This window comes from Motacilla alba, chromosome 2, assembly GCF_015832195.1.
Source record: "Motacilla alba alba isolate MOTALB_02 chromosome 2, Motacilla_alba_V1.0_pri, whole genome shotgun sequence".
Lineage (NCBI taxonomy): Eukaryota > Metazoa > Chordata > Aves > Passeriformes > Motacillidae > Motacilla > Motacilla alba.
This window is the reverse complement of record NC_052017.1, coordinates 105,509,083-105,531,435: the sequence shown is the minus strand read 5'-3', so window position 1 is coordinate 105,531,435 and position 22,353 is coordinate 105,509,083. Positions and strand designations below refer to the sequence as shown.

The 22,353-nt window shown below is 41.2% G+C and overlaps 2 protein-coding genes across 8 annotated transcripts in view; one reads left to right on the top strand and one right to left on the bottom strand.

Annotated features, from left to right (window-relative positions):
- Positions 1 to 10,421, top strand: part of OSBPL1A (oxysterol binding protein like 1A) — a 78,238-nt gene extending 67,817 nt beyond the window's left edge. For all 7 annotated transcript variants that reach the window (XM_038161456.1, XM_038161465.1, XM_038161436.1 and 4 more), the window contains 4 exons: positions 2,762 to 2,878; positions 3,645 to 3,768; positions 5,480 to 5,570; positions 9,255 to 10,421. In XM_038161456.1, the coding sequence (XP_038017384.1) occupies positions 2,762 to 2,878; positions 3,645 to 3,768; positions 5,480 to 5,570; positions 9,255 to 9,357 (435 nt within the window). In that variant the 3' untranslated portion in view covers positions 9,358 to 10,421. The remainder of the gene's footprint in view (positions 1 to 2,761; positions 2,879 to 3,644; positions 3,769 to 5,479; positions 5,571 to 9,254) is intronic.
- Positions 10,422 to 16,730: 6,309 nt separating this feature from the next.
- The window catches only part of TTC39C (tetratricopeptide repeat domain 39C), a 36,947-nt gene continuing 31,324 nt past the window's right edge, over positions 16,731 to 22,353 (bottom strand). Inside the window, exons 12-14 of the mRNA XM_038161505.1 lie at positions 21,549 to 21,653; positions 19,968 to 20,006; positions 16,731 to 19,309 (exon numbers count right to left, since the gene is read on the bottom strand). Of these exons, the coding sequence (XP_038017433.1) occupies positions 19,220 to 19,309; positions 19,968 to 20,006; positions 21,549 to 21,653 (234 nt within the window). The 3' untranslated portion in view covers positions 16,731 to 19,219. The remainder of the gene's footprint in view (positions 19,310 to 19,967; positions 20,007 to 21,548; positions 21,654 to 22,353) is intronic.

The following is a 22,353-nucleotide window of genomic DNA, read 5'->3' as shown; positions in this document are numbered from 1 at the left end:
CTTCACATTTGATTTTTTTTTTTCTCTTGTGAAAAAACCTCACTCATAATTCTTCCAAACTTCTGGTTAGCAGTAAGCTTTTTGTTTAGGATGAATGGTGATGGTGACAACATACAGCTTGGTGAAGAGCAGTCACTTGGATAATAGTTTAAACAGGGATTGTTCCCCTTTGGTGACTACTGCAGCCTTGTTTTGTTTTGTTTTGTTTGGGTGTTGACAGTTTGATAGTTTTTGAAGAAACTTATGAAGAAAAGAGATGGAGAACTCTGACAGCACTTGTGCCTGTGCAGGTTCAGATTGTTGCTGTATCTGAGCTTGCTCCAGTGCTTGTCATCAGGAGAGCGTAAAACACGGGGGATTGCTGCTTCTCTGGGAGTCTGACCTGGAGAACTCTAGGGAGAAGGAATAAAGAAAAACACACCCTGTGTCTTTGTTCAGCTGCCTGTTTGTATTTTCCAACAATGCCAAGATGATCATTGCTTTTCACTTTGAAATGCAGCATCCTTTTGCATAAAGCTCAAGCTGCAGTGTTGCTCTGACTCTAGGTAAAGCTTTTCCTACTTAATTATCAGAATTCTTTCTATGTAGAAAACTGAAGTCTTTGTATGAACTAGGCTAGGTATGTGCTGAATATGTACTCCCACTGCCCCTTGTGTCTGAGGAGCTGGTATATTGTATATTTTTGGGGCATTTAGGAGAGCCCAGTCTCATGTATAATGTCTGGATGTGGTTTGTCCTTTCATGGTAGGGAAGGATTCATTGGCTTTTTAAACATGGCTTTTTAAACTTCTCTTTAGAATGTTCAGATTTATGTAGTTATTTTCCAGACATTACTTCTACTACTTAGTGCTACGTTGCTACCAATCAAGAAATGCTTCTGCATTCCTTGAGGGAACCTGGTCAGATGAGAGTCCTTTTGCAACTTACCCCAGATTTTTCCCTGAACCCCTTTCATTTTTACAGGAATAAAACTTAGGGGAAAATAATTTTTCAGGGTACTAGACAAGACTTCATGTATGCAAAGGTGATATTTTACTAACATCAGAAGAGTTATAGTAGACCCACAGTTAGATGGTTCTGCTCTGAATGAACTGGAATCTTTTTTTAATCAAGATGAAGCATTTTGTGCAGAATTTTCAATGCAAACGCAATGAAGAGAATAATGTAGGCAACAGCAACTGCCCTCACACATGCCTCATTTACAGTCACCTCATTTATAGAGGTCTTGCTTTTGCAGGTCTGTTTATCCTCACAGCAATATACTGAATACTTGAGTAGTATTGAGCATAAAATATGGATCATTGTGGCAAGAGCACATGAAAATCCACATTTTCCCTATTTCTCTGTAATTCCTATGCTATTTTAAAATCTTGTATCCAACAAGGCAGAAGTTGCATTGTGTATTGTAGCCTTTCTATAAAAGGCTTGGAGTTTGACAGTCTGATATTGAATTCTCTTTGTTTGGTACAAAGATAATTTTCTGGTGTGTTCTGCTTCAAATTCTCAATTTCAGAAGGATCGATCAGGATCGTTTAAAGAACAGAATGACAGGTTGCCAGCACAGTTCAGATACAGTCAACTAAAAGTCCTGTTTGAGGGGCTGAACCTGGTCTGCACATTGTTCTGCTGACTGTTCATTATTAAAAGCACGATGAAGGGCTTCTCAGTGAAGTAGAATCCTTACTACTACTTCTGATTTTCTTGGAAGTGCAACACGTGAATCATCTCAGAGGACAACTGAGTGCATGTTGGGTACTGGATGTTTTCAGTGTTATCTAATGCAACCAGGGGAGAGCAAAGCTTATTAGCAGCAGGATTAAAGCTTCTGGCCTGTAGCCAAAGTATTTAAAGCATTAGTTGCCTTTAAGTTTGTCATTAATCTCCAGTGATCTCTGAAACATGCTGCTGTTTTTAGCTGTGATTGTGACACCAGGGTTTCCTGGGAGTGCCTTACTCATTGTCCAGCATGGCTATAGTTCGATCTTCCAGCATCCGCTTTGGTGGTGGAATTAATGTCAGCAGCATCAGAGCCCAGCTGCTTTAAAGCTGTGTGTAAAATAGGAAATGGTTTAGATCTAGTTCAGGTCATACGTACACTGTGATCACCAGTCACTCTCATGCCCCAGTAACCCTCTGTGTTTTTTACTTTCTGGGAAAAGTCCTGTGGCTACAGCTGCCTCAAGGTTGTGTTACCCTTCATACCCTTTCCAGAAGCTGTAGTTAATTTAGGATATTAATTTCACATTTGCAGTTTGCCATTTCAGTGGTGCAGTGGTTAATGCAAAGGAAGGTTCCTCTGGGGCACAGAGCAGTAGGAAGGGCTGTTTCTTGTGCGCAACCTGGGCAGCACCTGCATTATGTGCTGGTGTTCCTTTGTTGTGGAAGGATGAGGAATGTGGCTTCCATTCTTCACCTTTAGTGAAGTAGTACTGAAGTTAAGTATCAGGCATGGAAATGATTGTACTTGAGGAAAAAGGACATCTCTGAGGTGGAAAAATTGACATTTCTTAGCACTTGAACATCCAGTTTACATCTACAAAGATGTTGATGCAAGAAACTGTTGGTAGTGTTCCACTGGGAGGGAATTGGGAGTATGTGTGCTATGTAAATGCCTCAGTCCTTGACAAGAAAAGTTTCTTTGCTGAAATTACTCACCTTTAGTCGAGGAAATAATTTTCTGTAAGTTCCAGTATTGGAGTGATTGGGTATAAATGGTCCATGATTTGAAAGAACTGCTCTTTTCTTTGTGTGCTGCCTTTAGGTGGGCAATAGCGAGGAATCGGATGAGATGCCATTGCCTGACTCTGAGAGTGTGTATGTTATTCCTGGAAGTGTTTTGCTATGGAAGATAACTCCAAGACCTCCAAATTCTGCACAGGTCAGCTATGCTTCTCCTTATTGAAAGTGTGTGCTATCCTGTTACTCTGTATGGTTTACACAAAGCACATCCATTTGTTGTCTTTGTCATTAGCAAGTCTGGATTTGCCTGTTTATTGCAACAAGCCTCCCCACCACAACTGTAGCTTTCTAATGTGGGAGGATAACTGCCACAGAGATCGATCTAGGATTCGTGGAATTTCTCTGGAAAATGGGATGCTTCATGTAGATAGTGGCATGGGGCCTTTTCCCACCTCTTCTGTCCACCCTGCTTCCCCCACTGAGGCACCAGTAAGAAATCACACTGAAAGGCTTTATTAGAGGCCAGACATTTCCAAGGACAGACCTGCATGGCACAAGCTGGGGTGTGAAGGGCTGCAAAGCTGGAGAACCATTAGGCAGAATACAAGGGTATTGTGTGCAACTGAGAAGACAAAGAATTGGTACAGGAAAGATGCCTCCACTGGATTAATCAAGGGGGAAATCACTCTACAGAGATAGAGAAAATACCAGTAGGACTGGAAAAAGAAGATAAGAGGGAAATAGCACACTGAGTAATTGGATGCTGGCCTCCTTAAACAGAAACAGCAAGGATCACCTGCACTGCCTGACAGTGCAGTTTTGCCGGTATCTTGAGCAATCCTATATTGACTGATTAGGTAATACAAAAGCACTTGGATGTTTGTTTTTAGACAGTTTTCTTTTGTATTAACACAGTAGCTAGAGGTGTCATAAAATCATCTTTCATCTTTGTCTCTGAATTTCAGATGTATAATTTTACAAGCTTTGCTATGGCTTTGAATGAGTTGGACAAAGAAATGGAGAGTGTCATTCCCAAAACTGACTGCCGGCTACGACCAGACATCAGAGCTATGGAAAATGGAGAAATAGGTAACTTCAGTTATGGGCAAAGGGGGTTTTATTTGTTCTTAAAATTGAGGGACTGGAAAAAAGGTCGTTAGATGAACAGCTAGAGCAAGTAACTCCCCATGCATTCCTCCATGATGTCAGGCAGTAACTCTCTAACACAACCTTCTGCAGGCTGTGTTGAGCTTCTGGTGTCACCCACGCGTACAGGGGATGGTTGGGATGGAGGCAATCTTCTTCATACTCACCCATATCTGCTGCTGTGGTTTAGACTGGTGACCAAAGCAGTGTTGATATACAGTGTCTGCACAGCGTTAAGCAAATACTCATGAACTTTTCAGTTTGTTTCCATCAGGCTGATACAGAGGAAGTGTTTTGTTGTGCCAGTTCTGAGAAATGCAGTCAAAACTATTAAAGTGAAACTGCAATGCCAAAAAATACACTTGATGTAAAATTTTACTTCGCTGGGAGTTGAACACTTCTGCTGTCCTAGTGAATTAGAAATACATGATGAGACTTCCAGTGAATAGGAGTAGTGTGCTTTTAGACTAATATTAAAGCAGGATGGCGAGCTTGGTAGACTAAAAATATGGAGGCTCTTGTTTTCCCTGGCTTGCCAACTGATTGGGGTAAGTCATGAAACCCTGATTTCGTTTCAGCTGTATAACAGGGCAAAAACTATGAGACTTCTGGTAAGTAGTCTGAGATTTAGCAATAAAACCAGTGTCATGGTGTAACACAGTGCAGTTGTGCAGTTTTATTTCTTTTTACTCAGAAGCTGATAACCATTTCTTTGAGGCTTTTAAAACAGATCAGTGAATTCCCACAATCACTCCCTTGCCCCTACAGCTGTTATGTGACCAGGATGATGGGTATATTTGGTTCAGGGCATCCCCAGTAATTTGTCTTTGTAAATTTAAAGAGCAAATAACTATGCTGTTAGCAACAGACCATAATCCTTCATGATACACTAGCAGCATGAAGTTTATATTGCAGCTAGTAATACACAGTGGGTTAGGGAATGGCTGGTAGAAATGACAGGGAATGGCTGATAGAAATAGTTAAGAAAATCATTCTTGGAAAACTTGTGTATGAAATGGTTTTAGAGGATTCAGGAAAGTGAAATTGACTTTCATCTAATCTGCTTCCGAGTCTGACTTACTCCTCAGACCTTCTGATCATCCCTTCTGGCAAAGAGAAGCAACAGCTCTGCTTGTTTGGGATGCTGCATTAGTGCATTACCAAAAAAAAAAATGAAGGGATGCTGCAGAGAGACAATTCTTTGTGATCTGGAAATAAGCATTCCAAACCTCTGGTGTTGAGGAACTAGACACTAGTAGCAACTTAACCAAAAACTCAACAAGAAGCAGGTGGCCAGATTTCTGAAATAAATCATATCTTCAGTTTTCCTACTGAAATAAATTCTACATATGCCATCTCCCTTAGCTGACATTTGCTGTCATGTAGACACATTTCCACAGTCCTCAGGCCATGGATAAATATATATTTAGCAGTCTTAAAGACTAGAATGCCACTGGCTGATCCTGTGCCACAGCTGGCCTGGCTTTGCTCTTAGATTAAACCAGTAATCTTCAGTGTTCTGTAGAAGGCTTTTAAAATGGACATTTTCTACTACTGCCCTTATTTATTTTCTGGGTCAGATGAAGTAATGTCCCTGTCTTATATATTATGCTTTAATATCTTTTGTATTTTTGTGTATTTTTATTCCTTCAAGATCTGGCTAGTGAAGAAAAGAAGAGGCTAGAAGAAAAACAGAGGACCGCCCGCAAGAATCGTTCGAAGTCAGAGGAAGACTGGAAGACGAGGTTGGTGCCCTTGCCTCTGTGTGTGTGCAGTTATGTAAAGGCTTTGAACATTCAAGTTAGGTGACAGTCTCCACTGGTGACATGCAGTGAGTGTTGTGTCAGCATGAAGAGCAGACAGCATCAGGTCTGCAGTGCCACTGTTGTGTTTGCAGACTCGGTCCCAGCGGGATGTAGCGCTTCCAGAGGGAAGCGCCAGGCTTGCTCTGGTTCCTTCTCTCACTGCTTGCACGCCCATATGCAAACACAAACTGTGGTCTTCTCTGAGCACTTCTTGGTTCTGACGTGACAAAGATGTTACCTCTGACGGCTGCTTGTAAGGACTATTGTTGCTGGTTAGTTTGTAATTGCCTCAGATTTGTATGCCTGGCCAACGAGAAGAGGAAATGGTCCCTCCTTGTGAGCTTGCCCATGACTTCTCAGCCCCGTGGCTCTGTGCTGACAATGCTGTGTTCTCAAAGTTTATCACCCAGTTTTCCAAGACCCTGCCTTCTTTTGGAGGGGGCCCCTAACTACAAAAGAGGAGCTAAGGGAGAAGTTAGCATACAAGGGACCTGCCCGGATGTTTTGGGGATTTTTTTTGGGTTTTCTTTAAACTATGAGGAGTCAGCTGGGAGCTCTTACACACAAGCTAAGAAGAAATTGTGAAAACCTGACCAGATGAATCAAGTTTGACCAGACAAAGTCTGTTTAAAAGCATAGTAGTGAGTTGGCATTATCTCCTCAGAAAAAACAACAGTAATGCTAAACCTTAAGTAAGCAAGGTTCCTCTCTTCTGTATTATTAATAGTCAGACACTCTGGATTAAATATCTTTAAAGTGTTTGTAACAATAAATCACATTTTTCTTTTTCTTTTTTTTTAAATGAAGTCACCCATCATCCCAAAATCCCAGGTTTGGACAAGTCTGCCTATGTCTTTTTCCTCTGCCTGCTCTCCTGAAGTGTTTTGAGTTTGTTTGCATAGAGACTGATGGAGAATAACATCTTTGTAAAGCTTCTAAGTGCTGGACAGTCTTGCACCTTTCGCTTCCTTTCCTGAATTCAGAGTGTTTCCAGCTCTCACCAGGTGTTTTCAAACCTGGAATGGTTACATAGTATTCTTCCGGGTGCCTGAAGTAGCTTATAGCTTAAAGCACCTGAGGCTGGAAATTGGGGAATTCCCATGGAGCTGGTGTTTTTTGGGTTATATAATTAGCACAGATGCCATTCACAAGGTTCTGCAACTGCTGTTGTGCAGACTGTGTAAAGCTGTTCAGCACGAATCTGGAATATCCTTTAAGAACTCTTTGCTTTCCAGGATGTTTCTAAAGCTTTCGCAGAAAATTCCTGGTGTCTGATCTCTTTAGTAGGAATGCCAGGTGTGGCTGCATATAAAGAATGAATGGGAGAGTTCAGGGAGAGTTGTGCTATGGGGGGAAAAGTGCATGCTGTGAAGAACTCTCCTACCTGTTCCCAGGTCTTCTGTAGGTCTTATTCGGCAGTGCATTATGAGCTCAGATCTAAACTACTGCCATTTCCTTGCCACAGAAAAACAGCTTTCTTGCTTTGTCTGGTAGAATTCCTCCGTCCTAAGACAATTCCCCAAAGTGCCCAGTGGTTTATTTTTTTATATATATATAATTTTATTATTCTGAATCCACTTTACAAGTGAGGTCTTGGTGTTTCTCAAGAAGTGATTAATGTTGAACACTTAGTATTTTAGATGCTGACCAGTAGTCTTAAGTCTTGAGTAAAAATATTTAATTCAGTTCTGAAATACAGCAGTGGTCTGTTGATTTTGATGAAGTCCCATCTTCCCCACGTCATTGACTGGTTTAGGTCTTACATGTCTCTCAGACTTAGTTCTTCCCATTTCCTTTCCCCTTCCTATTGAAGTAGGTGGGCACTGGAGGAGGGGTACTCTGTCCTGACCTGTACAACTGTTGAGGACACACTAATGAGCTGTGGGGTGGTAGAATTTCTTAATCTGAGAGGTGAGGTCACTGTGCTTATAGCCCTGTCTCATGGCAAATGTTTGGTTTCAGCTCTGGAATGAGCTGCAGTCACCAGTGAACTGGATACCTAAGCGGATCCATATACATCTTATTTGGGAATAGCTGACGCCTCCTATGGGAGGAGAGGCAGGAGTGAGCTGTGCACAGTACTAGGGATGAATGACTTCTGGCAACTTCAGTTAACCTAACCAGGGCAGCAGGAGAACCACTGGAGTGTTCACCTGGTCAGTTACTCCCGGGAAGGCAGCACAAGGCATTTCTTCCAGCACAGCTCTCTCAAGTCCTTTGAGCCAATCAAGACTTACCTGTTAGCTGCCCTGCTTTGTAACATAATCCTGCAGTACTGGTGGCCTTTGGGCTTTTGCCTTTTAAAGAGATCAAGTCATATTTGGTTCAAATGTGCTTTTTCTCTTCCGAAACATTATGGTGCAGGAGAAGGGAAGAGCAGAGTTAAACAGGCTGCCTTGCACAAAGATCATTTACTTGACTGAGTGTGGTCACTACAGTGAGTCACAGAAAAAAACAACTGGCTTCTGCGGTCAGTGAGAGGTGAAAGGAAGCTGTGGAGCACATTACCACAGAAACAGCTTCTACCCAGCTGGCTCGTGCCATAAATGTGGCTTGGCAAAATACAGAAGTAAGTTAAAATGCTTGAGGTCTGGTACTGTGCACTGCTGAGGCACAAGACTGAGTAGCTGGACCAAATAGAAAGTGGCATTCACTGTGAGCTATGTGATGCCTCCAGATTAAGCAGGAGGAGAGAAGAAAGCAAAGAAAGCAGGTGCTCAGCATCAGTGTTTCTATTAATAACAAGCTTGGTAAAAGCTTGCAAGTAGCTCCCTGCAGATGGAATCGGCTTTCTGGGCATTCAGATTGAGTCTCCTGCTGCCAACAGTGTAACACAACAGAGTTAACTTGTAATAATCCAGAACTCTTCCTGCAGCCTGTGGCTGATGTTTCATCCTCACTGAGGGCAGCTGGCACACTTGTTCCAAGTTACCTGCTGGTCAAACCAAAGGGAAGGAAGCTAACACACAGGCAGTGGAAACAAGGATGAGTCACCTGTGAAGAACAGAGAAATGAGTTATATAGGGTGGTGGTAGGGAAGGCCAAGGCAAAACTGGAACTTGGCAAAGCATGGGGAAAAAAAAAACAAAACACAAAGGGCTTCTACACATATGTTAACCAGAGAAGAAATGTCAAAGATGGTGATGGTTTTTAAGGTATTTTCCAACCCAGGTCACTCTACAATTCTATGATGAAGTGCATTGCAAAACAAGGGGTAATTTAGATCCAGGGATATAATATTTGTTTTCAGGACTGCAGTGCTTGTGGTGTTTACATGTCTTGCAAAAACTGTTAGTGCTTGTGCATGCCAGAATGGTTTTTCAAAACTGCTCTGAAATAAAGCTGTATCTCTCCTTTTTTTTTATGCAGTAATCTTGGCAGCTTCAAATGGCAAAACTGGTGTCAGTAATTCCATCTCAGAAATGTTTAAGCAGTGTTGCAAATGGGGAAATGTAGTCACTGAAGATGACTTTAAACTCAAAAATTTAAAACCAAGAGGATTCCTGCAACAACTATTTTGTGCTGTGTATTTTATACCATCTGCTGAAGATGCAGCAAAGTAGTTCTAAACTTGTACAAGTGAGTCTTGATAGCTTCACTAACATGCTGTGTGTTTCCTTGCAGATGGTTCCACCAAGGCCCCAATCCCCACACTGGAACACAGGACTGGCTTTACTCTGGCAACTACTGGGACAGAAACTACTTTAATTTGCCTGATATTTATTAAAATGCAGTAAGGAGCCTCTGACTGATACAAATAAGTCTTAATCTGTTTTAATGTTTTCCCTTGTTCTACTTATCTCCTGAAAATACTGACTTATTATCAAACAGAATATTAAGCATCTCTGCAATAAATCTGGTGGTACATGATCTGCAGTCCTAAAGGTAGGGGAATAACTTTTCTGGCTGACGGTGGGTCCTGCATGGACAAAGTTGCTGTGGTTTCAAGCTGCCCTGAGTACACCTATATTAGGTTGTGGTGTATGAGGAATAGAACACCTTCAGCTGTTCTGTGAATACTTTATTTTGTAGATAACATTGGCACAAGTAAAACTGGTTTTATTTATTGTGACATGGGAATGTTTAAAAAGCACACAAAGTAATTGCAATATTCTATTCTTAAATGAAGAAAAGGGTGTCACTTCTGTAAAGATGTAATTTTTCATAAAGTGACTTTTCTTTTACAAAAGTAATTCCCTCGAAGCCTGAGCTCTGCTTAGGAGATTCCAGAAGTGTTCCCATCTCTGGAGCAGTAATGCAGTTGTTTAAGCTGGTAACATTACTCAGAGGTTATTTATTCAATGTTTTGTGCAGTGTGTTTTGAATTTTGCTCTCCTGTTTTGCTACCAACCTTATGATTTAAGGAATTAAGAGCCATTTAAATATCTACAGATTTGATTTGAACTGCACACTAGTAACAGGTTTTAAAAGAATCTGTTTCATGCACTAGAAGTTCCGGTGCCCAGCACCACTGCAAGAACCTAATCAGTCCAGGAATGACCTGGTGGAACATGGCAGGGGGACAGGACTGTGTCTGTACTGTGCAAACTCCCTGCAAGGAAGTCTTGTGCATTTCAAAGGTAGTACAGCACCTCAGTGAGGCCTCCTGTGCACAGCTGCTTTACCCCTTTTCAGTGGGGTGCATTCAATCTTAGTCTGTTTATACTGAACTGTGTACAGAGCTTCTAGAGGGCAAGCTGCTCTTTGTACAGTATTTTAACTGCTGTCTGGAGGTTAGTGTTAATTGAATAATTTAATTGCTACTAAATAAAGGCTTCAAAACTTCTTGCATCTAGTCTAAAGTGAGTGATGTTCAACAGTGCTGACCCCTTCTGAGCAAGCCTCATCCAAAACCTGCTGCAGCGAGGACAGGTACTATGTTTCTCTGTGCCTACGGACCTCTCTTCTCCATAAGCAGGGAAGAGTCTCTTTCTAGGATGGGGGGGAGGAGGGCTGGGGAACTGAGAGCTTCCTGCAGCTTGAGCTTTGAGTGGACTACTGAAACTGCTAATAAGGCAATGAGATGCTTTCTATTTTTATTCTAGGCACTTCTCGCATTACCCACGTCCTGATGCTGAGACATATTTGCATAGATAAGGGAAAGCTTTTTCCTTGGCAGCCTTTCCTGTGACCAGGAAAGACTCTCACAGTGACCTGTAGATGCAGGATTTTAGTACCTGTTCTATCTGCAGGAAGCCTTTACTCTGGCCAGAGTCTGAAATCTGCCTGGACTGTTGAGCAGCTTCCAGGTGTGAGTCTGAGATCTGCAGAGCAGCCTGGCTGTTGGGCTAGTCAGGTGCAGGTCACACAGCACTGAGCGCCAAGGAAAGCAAAACATGTAGTTCCTGCCTGCTCCCCAGGACTATACCATGTCCGCACAGTGAGAGGCTGGGTGGCTCCTCACTGGAACAGCTCCAGCAGCTACGGCAGTGGGCACAGTTCACACATAGCTAACATTGGGGATGTTCACCATGGGAATGCAGTTCTAATTGCTGGGGTTTTTTTTTGAACATTTGCTTAACATTATTTGATTTATTGCAATGTAAACTCCATCCATCCCGACCGTTTCCCAAAGTGCAAACAACCTCTCTTCTCTATCTGTTTAAAAATTAACATGAACTCAGTAGGTAAGTGTGGAAGAACTGCTTTAGGTGCTACCTAAATGCACTCCAAGGGGAGGGTATTTTGCCCCACTCTGAATATTACACAAACACTAAAAGTTCAGGCTACAGGCAAAAAGATGTGTATAAATATGAGGTTAAAAATGTGGTTCTTTCAGACTAAAATCAGAGCAGGACTTGCAAACAATAACAAGCAGAGGAAAGCAGTGTGTGTGTGCTATATAGGACAACTAGTTCACCCAATCATCTCTATTTTATTTTGGAAAGGGACAAGTTAGGTTTCTAGTAGTCAAATCCAAACAGTAGCAAGTTCCTATATGGGAAGCAAGCATTGTTCTTCAGTGCCCTGCTCTGGGCATGGAGTCTGATGTAATGGTAGCTTATCCTTGCAGTAGTGTAACTTTCTGCAGGAGCACTTAGTGTGTGCTACTGCCAGCTGGTCTGGGCAGACATCACATCAGCCAGAGGGATGGCCATTGGGAAAACACTGGCTGTGCATGGCTCAGCTGCACTTTCAGCTGCAGAGCTAGAACCAGGGCTTGCTGGTTTCTCATCAGGGAATGTAGTAGATCTCCACCTTGCACCAGCAACTGGCTGTCCTAACATGGCATGAGTAGAAACAGGTTTCTAGTCCTGTGTGTTCAGAACATCAGAGCCCACTTGAACAAAAAGTGGAGAATTTCCTGACTTCTTGCATCTATATTGCATTTCTATTTTGCTTCATCTTTAACAGATAATCTGTTTGGTCTACAAAGGGAATTACTTTGAAAACTGGTCTATAAGAGATGGAACCTCTGCATCCATGATCAGTTCATCATACCATCACAATGCTACAGCCTCACTGTTTGAGGTAACCTTGGTTTCACTGCAGAAAGGTACCTGTAATGGAGTGCTAGGATCAGGTGATGGTGGAGGTGAAAAGTGATCATTCTCTGTGAAACCAGCACAGTAGCAGAGGAAAAGGCAGATCTTTCAATTCATCATCACAGCTCAGCACTGCACTGCTTTCTGAATGACATCAGAAATTATGAGAGATATTATTCAAAGCATTAGAGCTAAATTTCTCTGAAAAAACATTATTCTCCCTGCTAGCCCAAGCCAAGTCAGGCCCATTTATAACCTGTCAGTATTGAGCAATGCCACGGAAAGGAACAGCTGCCTTGCAGCTGTGCAATCCAGTTAGCTCCCTACTGGTGCAGGAGTCCCAAATCCTATACTGGCACTGTGGGTGGGAGACTCCAGAGGAAACCCTGCTCCCAGTCCCAGGTGCTGTGAGAGTGTCACTGCCCAAGTGCCTCCTGGATGGTGGGACAGGGATGTTTCCTTAACACAGGTATTCAGATGACAACTTCTCAATTATGCAGCCACTCTCATCATATTTGAAAAGTCATGGCAGTCAGGCAAAGTCTCCAGTGACTGGAGAAAATGGAGTATCACATCTGTTTTTAAAAAAAGGTTATGAGGACCTACCAACCAGTCAGCCTTACCTCTGTGCCTGGTATGATCATGGCACAGATCATCCTGGGAGATACATCAGAACATAATGAAGACAGAGAGGCAGTTAAGGACAGCCAACAGGAGCTGCAGCTTCTCCAAGGGCAAACAGTACCAGACTGATCTAGGGGCCTTGGATGATGGAGTGACTGCATTAGTGGACAAGGGATGAGCTACAGCTGTCATCTACCTGGACTTCTGGAAGGTTTTTAACAATCTCTCCCAACATTCTGGCTGCTAAATTGGAGAGATACGGGTTTGATGGCTAAAGAAGTGGCTAGAAGGATGGAAACAAAACAGCAGTGAGTGGACCCTCAAGGGTCTGTATTGGGACCAAAACTATTGGTAACAAGCTTGTAGCAGACTTGTTACTGTCTCTTCAATGACAGCAGGATCAAGTGTGCCCTCAGCACGTTTGCACATGACACCAAGCTGAGTGTGGTGCAGTTGATTTACCAGAGAGAAAAGGTGCCATCTAAAGGGATGGACAGGCTTGAGGACTGGGCCCAAACAAGCTTCAGGAAGTTCAGCCAAGGTCAAGTGCAAGATCTTGCACCTGCCCATAGCATTCACACATTCCCATGAGTCGCTGTCTTTTCCCCCTCGCCATAGTACCATGAAACCTGCTCCTGCTTTCTGCTGCTGACGTGCTTAATGCCCAGCACAGGCAGAACCCTTCTAAGCAAGTGCCTTTGCCAAAACCTGTTTTCCTCACTAGTAGCCAAGCCAGACATTTCTTCCCAGCACAGTATGAAGGCAATTCTTCCCTCAGCCTCATGATGCCATCACACTATCTAATGCTGCAACTTGCAGAAAGCAGAAAGGCTGCAGCCACATCCCACCCCTCTGTGGTGAAGGGGTGGGTGCACAGACCATCCCCTGCTTACAGCCTGGCCTTTTAATACAGGCGACATACAAAACTCAAGGGATTTGAATAAACTGCAAAATACAGCACCTGAGCAGCAATGTTCATTGGTGGCCTCTAGCAGGGGCTCAGAGGAGACAGCTGGAGACTGTAACTTCTTCAGCCACACCCCAAGAGGAACCGGGTTATTCCTTCATAAAGGCTTGCTTTGTCCTGCAGAATCTATGATTGCAATGGCAAACCCTGAAACAAACCTCACCTGCCCAGGTGATCAGGGCAGGTGACATTTGCTTCCCAGCACACATTATTAGTAGGTACACAAAAGATCCTTTTCTGTTCCAATACAACAAGCACAAAAAAAGTCACTGTTAGTGCTGTATTTTCAGGTTTACCACTGTGTTCTGGAGGATCATGAAGACAGAAAGATCACAGGGGCAAGGCATGATCAGGAGTCTGCTGAGGGATAAAAACTTTAACAACAAACATTGCTGCAGATCAGCCTTCATTATAGTTGGAAAACCATCATCTACCTACCTGCTCTTGTATTCTTGGATGTCTGCATCTCTACACAAACCTGAGGGGAACTCCAGCAGTACTGAAGATTTAAAACTGGTTGGTGCTAAAGCATTTAGAAAATCTGTAACAGCTTCTTTTTAAAAGTTACATACTTGTAGCAGAACTCTCTGCTAATGTTGAATGACTTTCCAGTTCATTCACTGGAAAGTATGCTAATGTATACTCACCACAAACTGCTTCTTTTGAATCCTTAGTAATTTCTCAAGAAAACTTCTCACATTATCTTTTCAGTCCTGTAGAGTGACAACACATAAATATTCGTATTTTATGACTTGTGAAACTAGGAAGAAGAGCTTCCTATAGAAAGAATATTTCAAGAATATATATATAAGAAGTAGAAAATGCATCCTTTTTGGAGCAGGGAGAACTATCCAAAGTCTAGATTTCTGTACTGAGAGCATATGGAAACAACATGCCTTGATAAAGGTATTACACATACCTGAGTGCAAAGGGAGCCACGATTACTTCAAAACCATCCTCAGTGAATACAGAGCAGAGGAGAACTTGCACATTTGCTTCTCTGGAAAACTTTCAGAACTCTAGGTCTGCAAAGCTCTGCACAGCAAAAGCCTCAAAGATGCTTAAGTACAGATGTCATAAACCACAGAAAAATGTATTATCAGAGGTGACAGAACTGAAGCATAAACTTCCATAAATATTTGAAAAGGCTGCAGGACCTAACATAAAATTGTGTGTGTCTGAAACTAAAGAGAAGCTATAGGAAAATATATGTCTAGAAACTAATTCACTGTGCTGGGACTTAAATGCTGGTTTGGAAGCCATCAAGAGCAATGTACCAGGTACTTTACTAACACACATCACCCTTTGGCCCCTTAGGGAAGGGCCTGTCAGCCCATGAGCAGCCTGCCCAACTGAGGTCATTGCCTTGTCCTACCACCTTTTGCCCCCTTGCAAAAGTAACAGCTTCCAAACACTGCTGAAATCTAAGAGCCTGGGCAGAAGTTCAGCAAATCAAGGTCCCAGATAAGCCTTATTTTTCTACCAGAAAAGAGATCAGGTCATTCATTAACTGGGAAGAAGTCTATGTCCCAGCAGTACAACTGTCTTTTCTCAATATAATAAACATATTGCTTTTAGTGAAAGACTGGGAGGTCGTTATTACAAAAATTATTTTGCTTAGCAAATTCTGACAATCTCTTTCTCCCTTCCTTCTCAAATCCTCAACTCAAACAAGTAATTTTTTTCCTTTTAACCTCTTCCCCTCTGCCCACCTCCTCTAGGTAAGCACAGCTTGCCAGAAATGCCTGAAGAACACTGACCAACAGCCAGTCGAGCTGAGCTGAACAAATTATTTGACTGGAACACCATCATGGAATAGGTCACATCAAAAGACAAGCAGCATTTTGAAAAAAACAGCAATGGAAGAATTAGGGCTAACAGTAAGACAACTGCACATGAAATCCCCATGGCCGACTCTCACTGGTGGTTAAAACACAGGGAGTTAAGTAGATTGTGAAGCTCTTGGGCTATTGTGCAAAGGGGTTCTGAGCAGAGGCAGGGAAGAAATATGCAACTAATATGCACCTACCCTGATAACCTGTGGTGAGTCCAGCTGTGGGGTCCAAACACACATTGAATTATAGAAATAATTCAGCATTTAATTCTGGAAAGGCTGCCTCAAGTTGAATTTTTGTGTGGTAGGAAATGGGTGGGGAAGAAGCCAGATGAGAAGGAACACTTCACCATCTCCTAACAATGGCACACTTTTGTGACTTGAACAAATCTATTACTCCTAAATTTCACTTTTCTTTTGTGCTCTAGGTTGCCTGCAGTTTTTGACAGATGCCACTGGCTTCCCAATTGCCTTAAAATAAAAAGATAAGCATAAATTTACTTAAGATTAGCTTCAACAATATTTGTTTGTGATTGCATACCTTCTAATGAAAGTGCTTCCTACCACTGTTGGTGTTTCATAATGATTGCTGGAAAGGGGAGCTGAGTGCTGTACAGGCTACTCTGCTTCCACCCCACTGCAAGCTTTGATCAGGCCTACATCAACCTTACACCTGCTCAGACTTCAGCAGGTACAGAGCAGCTCTTAAACACAAGTACAATCAATGGCCAGAAAGACAATCACATTGTTGCAAACTGAAAAGCAATTCAGTACAGCATTTGGGGAATTTTATTTAGGAATAAAGCATAACTAGAATATGAAACAAACATTCAAAGTCAGAGAAGAAATTAAAATGCTTGCTTTAGAGTAAATTAGAAACACTTTTCAAAGGTGTAGGAATGCAACAAATACAATTGTATGTGGTTCTTCAGTGATGAACAAGTGAATCTGGTGTCTTAAAAATGTACTTAAAGCTCATTCACTCTATGGTTGAGCTCAACATGACGTAACTCACTTGCTAATCCAGGAGACTGTAATTATACTGGAAGAAAAAAGGCTGGAGGTAATTGCTGACTAGAAAACTTTGTGACAGAGTCACTTAACATCCCAGAAGTTTTCCCAGTACTTGGTATCATCTTGTTCGGGTGGCTACCAATTAGAAGTCAGACTCAAGAAGCAAAGGAACAAAATTCATGTCCACATTTCTTTTAATTTTACTCAGAAATATAAAAGTGCAAGTTCTGTAAATTAACAACATTTACAGTACGTCACAATAAATATGCCAACTTGTGACATCTAAAAATTCTAGTTAATTATCTGAAATGAGTTGTACTGAGATAAAAACTGCATCAACATCAACAAAAAATACCTGTCCCAGTAAAGATGGCCTTAATATATTAATTAGCAAGATGCATATTCCATTATTGCTATTAGACCATGCCTCCGAGTTCCAAGGTATAAAAACTTACTAGTTTACACAAAAGACCATTGATTTTTTTTCTCATCACAGGCACAATCTAACATAAAAAATAATTTTGCCATATACAGTGTAGGAGGGTCTCCTACGAGGAGAAAGGGGGGAAAAATAATTAATACAGAAACATACAGTTGTGATGATTTGCGATGCCCACAGGAAAGCTGCACTTTGCACAGAGTTATTGAACTGCTACATGAACATATAATGTCTTTCTATACCCACTCCTGGCCTGGTGAGAACAGGCCTTTTAGTAAATTTACTACAGTTTTCTAGCTATCTCCAAGTATGCAGACTCTAAATATCCCAACACAAATTGCATGCAGGTGCTTTGTGTCCTGAACAGCCAAGTCTCACATCATATTTAAGGAGTGTATTTAAAAAGAATTTTGCCAGTAGCTGCACCATTCCCAGCTATTTACCCAGAACAGACTGTCTGATTGAAAAACATTAAAAGTCAGATAGGACAAAATAAGATTTCAAGTACATTAAAGCCCATTTTTAAAATAATTATTTGAACTCTAAGCAGTCACTATATACATATACAATATATCATTTTCTAGTCAATATTTATTTGGATTGACCAAATAAGGTTGAACACCTATTTATGACTCAGTATTACTGTCAAAGTGGAATAAAAAAATCCCAGTGTACTACTTGTAACACACCTAGATTATATAAAAATAAAACTGCTTTATAAAGAGTTCCTCCTCTCCTTCAGGAACTGCAACAGAAGTGTTAAACTGCTCTAGGAATGCCTTTCATAGCAGAACTGTGTCTTTCTAGAGAGAAATAAAAATGTCTCAACCATTTTATTTGGCCTACCAAACAGGACATTACTTCTCTCCTCCATATCAGTCTTGCTTTAGATGTAACCTCAAAAGCAAATCAATGAAGGTTAGGTGTGGGCAAAGTCTAGAACTTTGGCAACATGCTCTACAAAAAGGTAAGAAGAAACAAAAAAAGTTTAAGCTAAGGAACTGTTTAAGGCAACCTGACCAAAGGAAAGATAAGGCTTTTGGATAACTATTTCCAAGGATATCCAGTTTTCTTAGCTTTGCAAAGTAACATAATTCAATTAACTTTATGGTCAGATTTCCATTCATAAGCTTCTTTAAAAAAATATTTACCTTCCTAGAATATAATATTAGCTGAATATAAAATATAAGGAAGCACTACACATTATGGACGAAAGTAAAAAAAAAAAAAAAAAGCTACAGAGAAGCACACTGATGGCCAAGTATTAGAAATTATATGGTCATGACAAAAGTTTTAGGCTCTCTGAGGTATTTCAACAACTTGACACCACAGGCTTGAAATACTATACAGAGACTGAAGATATTGTAATATTGGTGTAACTACCGAAGCCGTTTTGTGGATTGGCTTTTTTTTGGCTGCGGGTTTTTTAAATACCTTTAAAGGTCACTGCTGTAAGGATCCAGCAGCTTGAACGAAAAACATGTAAAATCTTAATATGATGTTCAGAATGTAAGAGCCGAAATAAGAACTGCCCAAGCAGTAGCTGCATGTCAACGTATTTGTCTGGAAAATACCAGGAGCAAAGAATTTAAATATTGACCTCACTATTTCACAAATATGAGCTGGGTTGGGAGGAAAGGGAGAAAGAACAAAAGGGGGTGAGAGGTTTAAAATTCACCATTAGCCATCATGAGGTAACTGGCAAAAGCCACAAAAATTTAGTAATATCTGCTTTTTGTGGCTGAACAGTTTTCCTCCTCCTTCTGTGTGCTGGCTAATATGTGGAGAAAAAGGAGTATTCTGACCACTTCCAACTTCAACATTTAAACCAATTACTTATATTGCATTATTCTAATCAAACCAAAAGTGTTCCTCCTGGCAAATTTTAGATGTAGATCGGTTTTAAAAGGTAAAAATCAACCTTCCCAATGTTGTTGAAGTAAATAATGTGCTTATTTAGGCTCACCCACAGAGTTACAAGTAATTGTGTTCAGCTTGGTTTGAACAAAATAAAAAATGAAGAGTTAAAAACACAAGGTCACTTAACCTTCTTCCTGGTTGATTTACCTTTAGTTAAAATTGTAATGTTTTTACTCAGCCATACTAGGAAAGTGTGTCTGGCACAAGTGGTTTTCAGAAGAAAAGCTGGACTTCCCAACAGCTCTTTCTTCTGCTTCATCCTAAAGTGCAGGAACTGTGGGAAAGGATAGCAAGCCTTCCTGATGGTCACTGTGGAACCACTTCCCTCAGAGAGGCTAAGGCTGCGTGTATGCGGACGTGCAATCTGTTCTCAAAGTCATAGCCAGTAAATTCCTCCTGTGGGGAAAAGAAACAAGGAAAAAAACCCTAAACATCCACCTATTACCCTCCTTCACTTCAGGATATGCAGATAATTTTGCTATTAATTCTTTAAAAAATCATGTTACAAATGAGTCCAAAGGAAAGAGGTGAACTGGAGACTGTATGTTGCAATATCCCCACATTACCCACAGCAAAGGAATTATTCCAGAAATTCCAAGTTGGAAAAGAGGGCAGACTGAAGCCCATGTAGTAGAAGAGCATCTCAAGGGTTCTACTAACCCAAAAGCTCCAGAAAATCCCAACGGGCCCAAGGCGGGAACTGTTGGTACAGACAAGGAATGGAGAACTGTCATTTTCAAAATTTTTGTAGCCAAATCTTGCTTGAAAAACCTATCAGGGTTCTAACACTTGCAGGAACTGTAAATGATGTGGGCTCTCTGTGATGGGTGACCTAGCAGCACATACATGTGTATCATGCACATTAATGCCTAGGAGCATACATAAATGTGTATCATGCACATTAATGCACATCTACGTGACAGGACCTGTAGATTACAGGTGAGGGACACCACCACTTAACACCCACTCCCCCTTCCCCAAACCCCTGAAAACACAACCTCCCAAATGCCCTTTCATTTTAGACAATTAAACTAGAAAATGCCTTAGTTTTTACCTTGGCTTGGAGCAGTAAAGTTTTGCCTCTTGGCACAGTCTACAAAAAGACAAACATTGCATTGGAAACACATCACAAACGTTACAGAAAATACTTCAAGTAAATGAGCTGGTGAGACTGGAATAGCATCTCTACCTTTGAATAAAGGTACTGAGCAGACAAAACCCTCTCAAATTAGGAAACTGGAAATACTAATGAGCACCCAGGAGAAGCACTATTATGTATTTCTAGACTTCTACAGAAAAGGTGAAATTACAGAAATTACAAAATCCTCTTCTCTTTCTTAACCATTATGGAGCTCTAGCACAACACCCCAGCTACTAAATGAAATTTTGTATAAACAGGAACCACTCACCTCTAGTTCTAGCTCTTGCTTTCCTCTACCCCATCCCACTTTATTGAAGTCAGACATCATTTACCTCCTCATTTCCTGAGTGCCACGAGAGGGAGTTTCCTCCACATCCTTCATATGCTAAACGCTACCACAGCTCCTCCAGCTGAGGTTTCAAACACCCTACACATGGGGCATATTCAGCTACTGTGTGCACACACTGCATGTAAAGCAGCAGGAAGGAAGGAGTGCTCTCACGTTCTTCAAATCTTAACATACCTTCACTACCCACATTTTTTGGGTGTTTTTTTTTTTTTTAGAGACACTTGACATGATCAAATTTAAACATGAACGTGGAAAGAAAGGCAGCAGGAACTGTTATGGGCTTTCTTCCAGGCTTCAAATCCCACCTCTAAGCCTTAGGACAGCAGGATTTCCAAAAAGAAAATTCGTTTTAAAAGCATTTTCTAGTTCTGTCCTTTGTCATGATACTTGTCTATATTGAAAGATTTTCCTCTCCTTACCCCCTAACCTGCCATCTCAATATCGACACAAGGTGGCATAAACTCCAAGGACTGGGGTTACACATTTAAGGAGAGAAATGGCACAAAGAGTGCTGCACAAGCTGCTCTGGTTTAAGATTCTCTGAGGTAGGGTATGTGCAAAGACCTGAACAATTAAATGTACAGTCAGCCAAGCCATTTGGGCAATCTGAAAGCCAGGTGGATAATTTTCTTCCACATCCTGAAGAACAAAACCCTCACTACTCAGGGTGGAAGTCAAAATGCCCACACAAACAGCTTTAACGGAATTTAAATGACTAAAAAAACCCACTTGCTATTTTAGGAAGGCATCAAATTCTATTTGGAGAGGATAAGTACAGGTGAACTTTGAATGGCATCCAACAGGATATTAAACGGGTAAGAAAAGTACCCTAGGCATCGACCAGATTAATACCACCTGCAGACAAGAAATCCCTGCCTACTCAGGGCATTATGGTGAGGCCTTTGTTGCCACCAGCAGCAGTACACTCTCACTATTAAAAAACTAAGACATTGTGATCTAAAACACATTCCATTTCTGAATCCCCATCCCCCACAAAGTTGTAGGTTTCTTTATGGTAGGTATAAAACAAATTTTTAAAACAGCATATGCACAGTCACCTACAAACTTTGTTGCATTCTTTGCATAGCAGCATGTTGACTCCTTCCACTACTTTTGTAAGTTTAAAAAACAAGTCATGCTATTACCTCTGGATTGTCCAACAGGATACAGCCAAGTTCATAGCAAGCGTATGGCTGGACGTACAAGTTGCTCTGACGGCAGAGTTCATCTTTAGCAGCTCGCTGAAAGTACTGTAAAAAGGAACGGAAAAAAAGAAACCAAAGACTGCAGAGGTACATTAAAATTGACTGGTTGTTACTTCCAAACAATGCAAAAGCACCATTCAACTTTAATCTGTAGAAATAAGCCAAAGCTAAAACGAGAATATAATAAAAATTTACAATGGTATAGATTCCCAGATGTTTTTACCAACACTGCTGTATCAAGACAAAATTATTCATTTGGATTTTTACCAATCATTATAGTGACTGATTCAAGAGTTTTCCAACTTAGTATTGAAAAAATATTAGCACTAACAAGAAACTGTGACATCAAAGATGAAGTACCCAGACTATTTAAGGTATGTGAGAGACAAATGGGGCAGGGGGAAGGAGGGTTTAAAGCCAGCATCTTGCTGCTTATATGAATAGCATTCTATTTTGGGGAGGAAAAAGGAGAGTTGTACCTACAGATCAAAACCTGGAGTGGTGGCAAAATTATTCTTTGGTATGTGCTAATAATCAAACTCCTCCCCCAAACATGTCCAGAGAAGAAGCAGCAAACCTGTGCCTTCAAAAGGTCAATCTCCAAGATACTTTTAAGAAAAATTAATTTTCTTTGATAGAAAAAGTACATCTAGCAGAGCAAAAACTTTTCTCTTAACTCTTGTTACTACAAACCACTTTACTGCCATGTTCATTCAACAAAGCCAGTTACTTTCACAGCACAGAA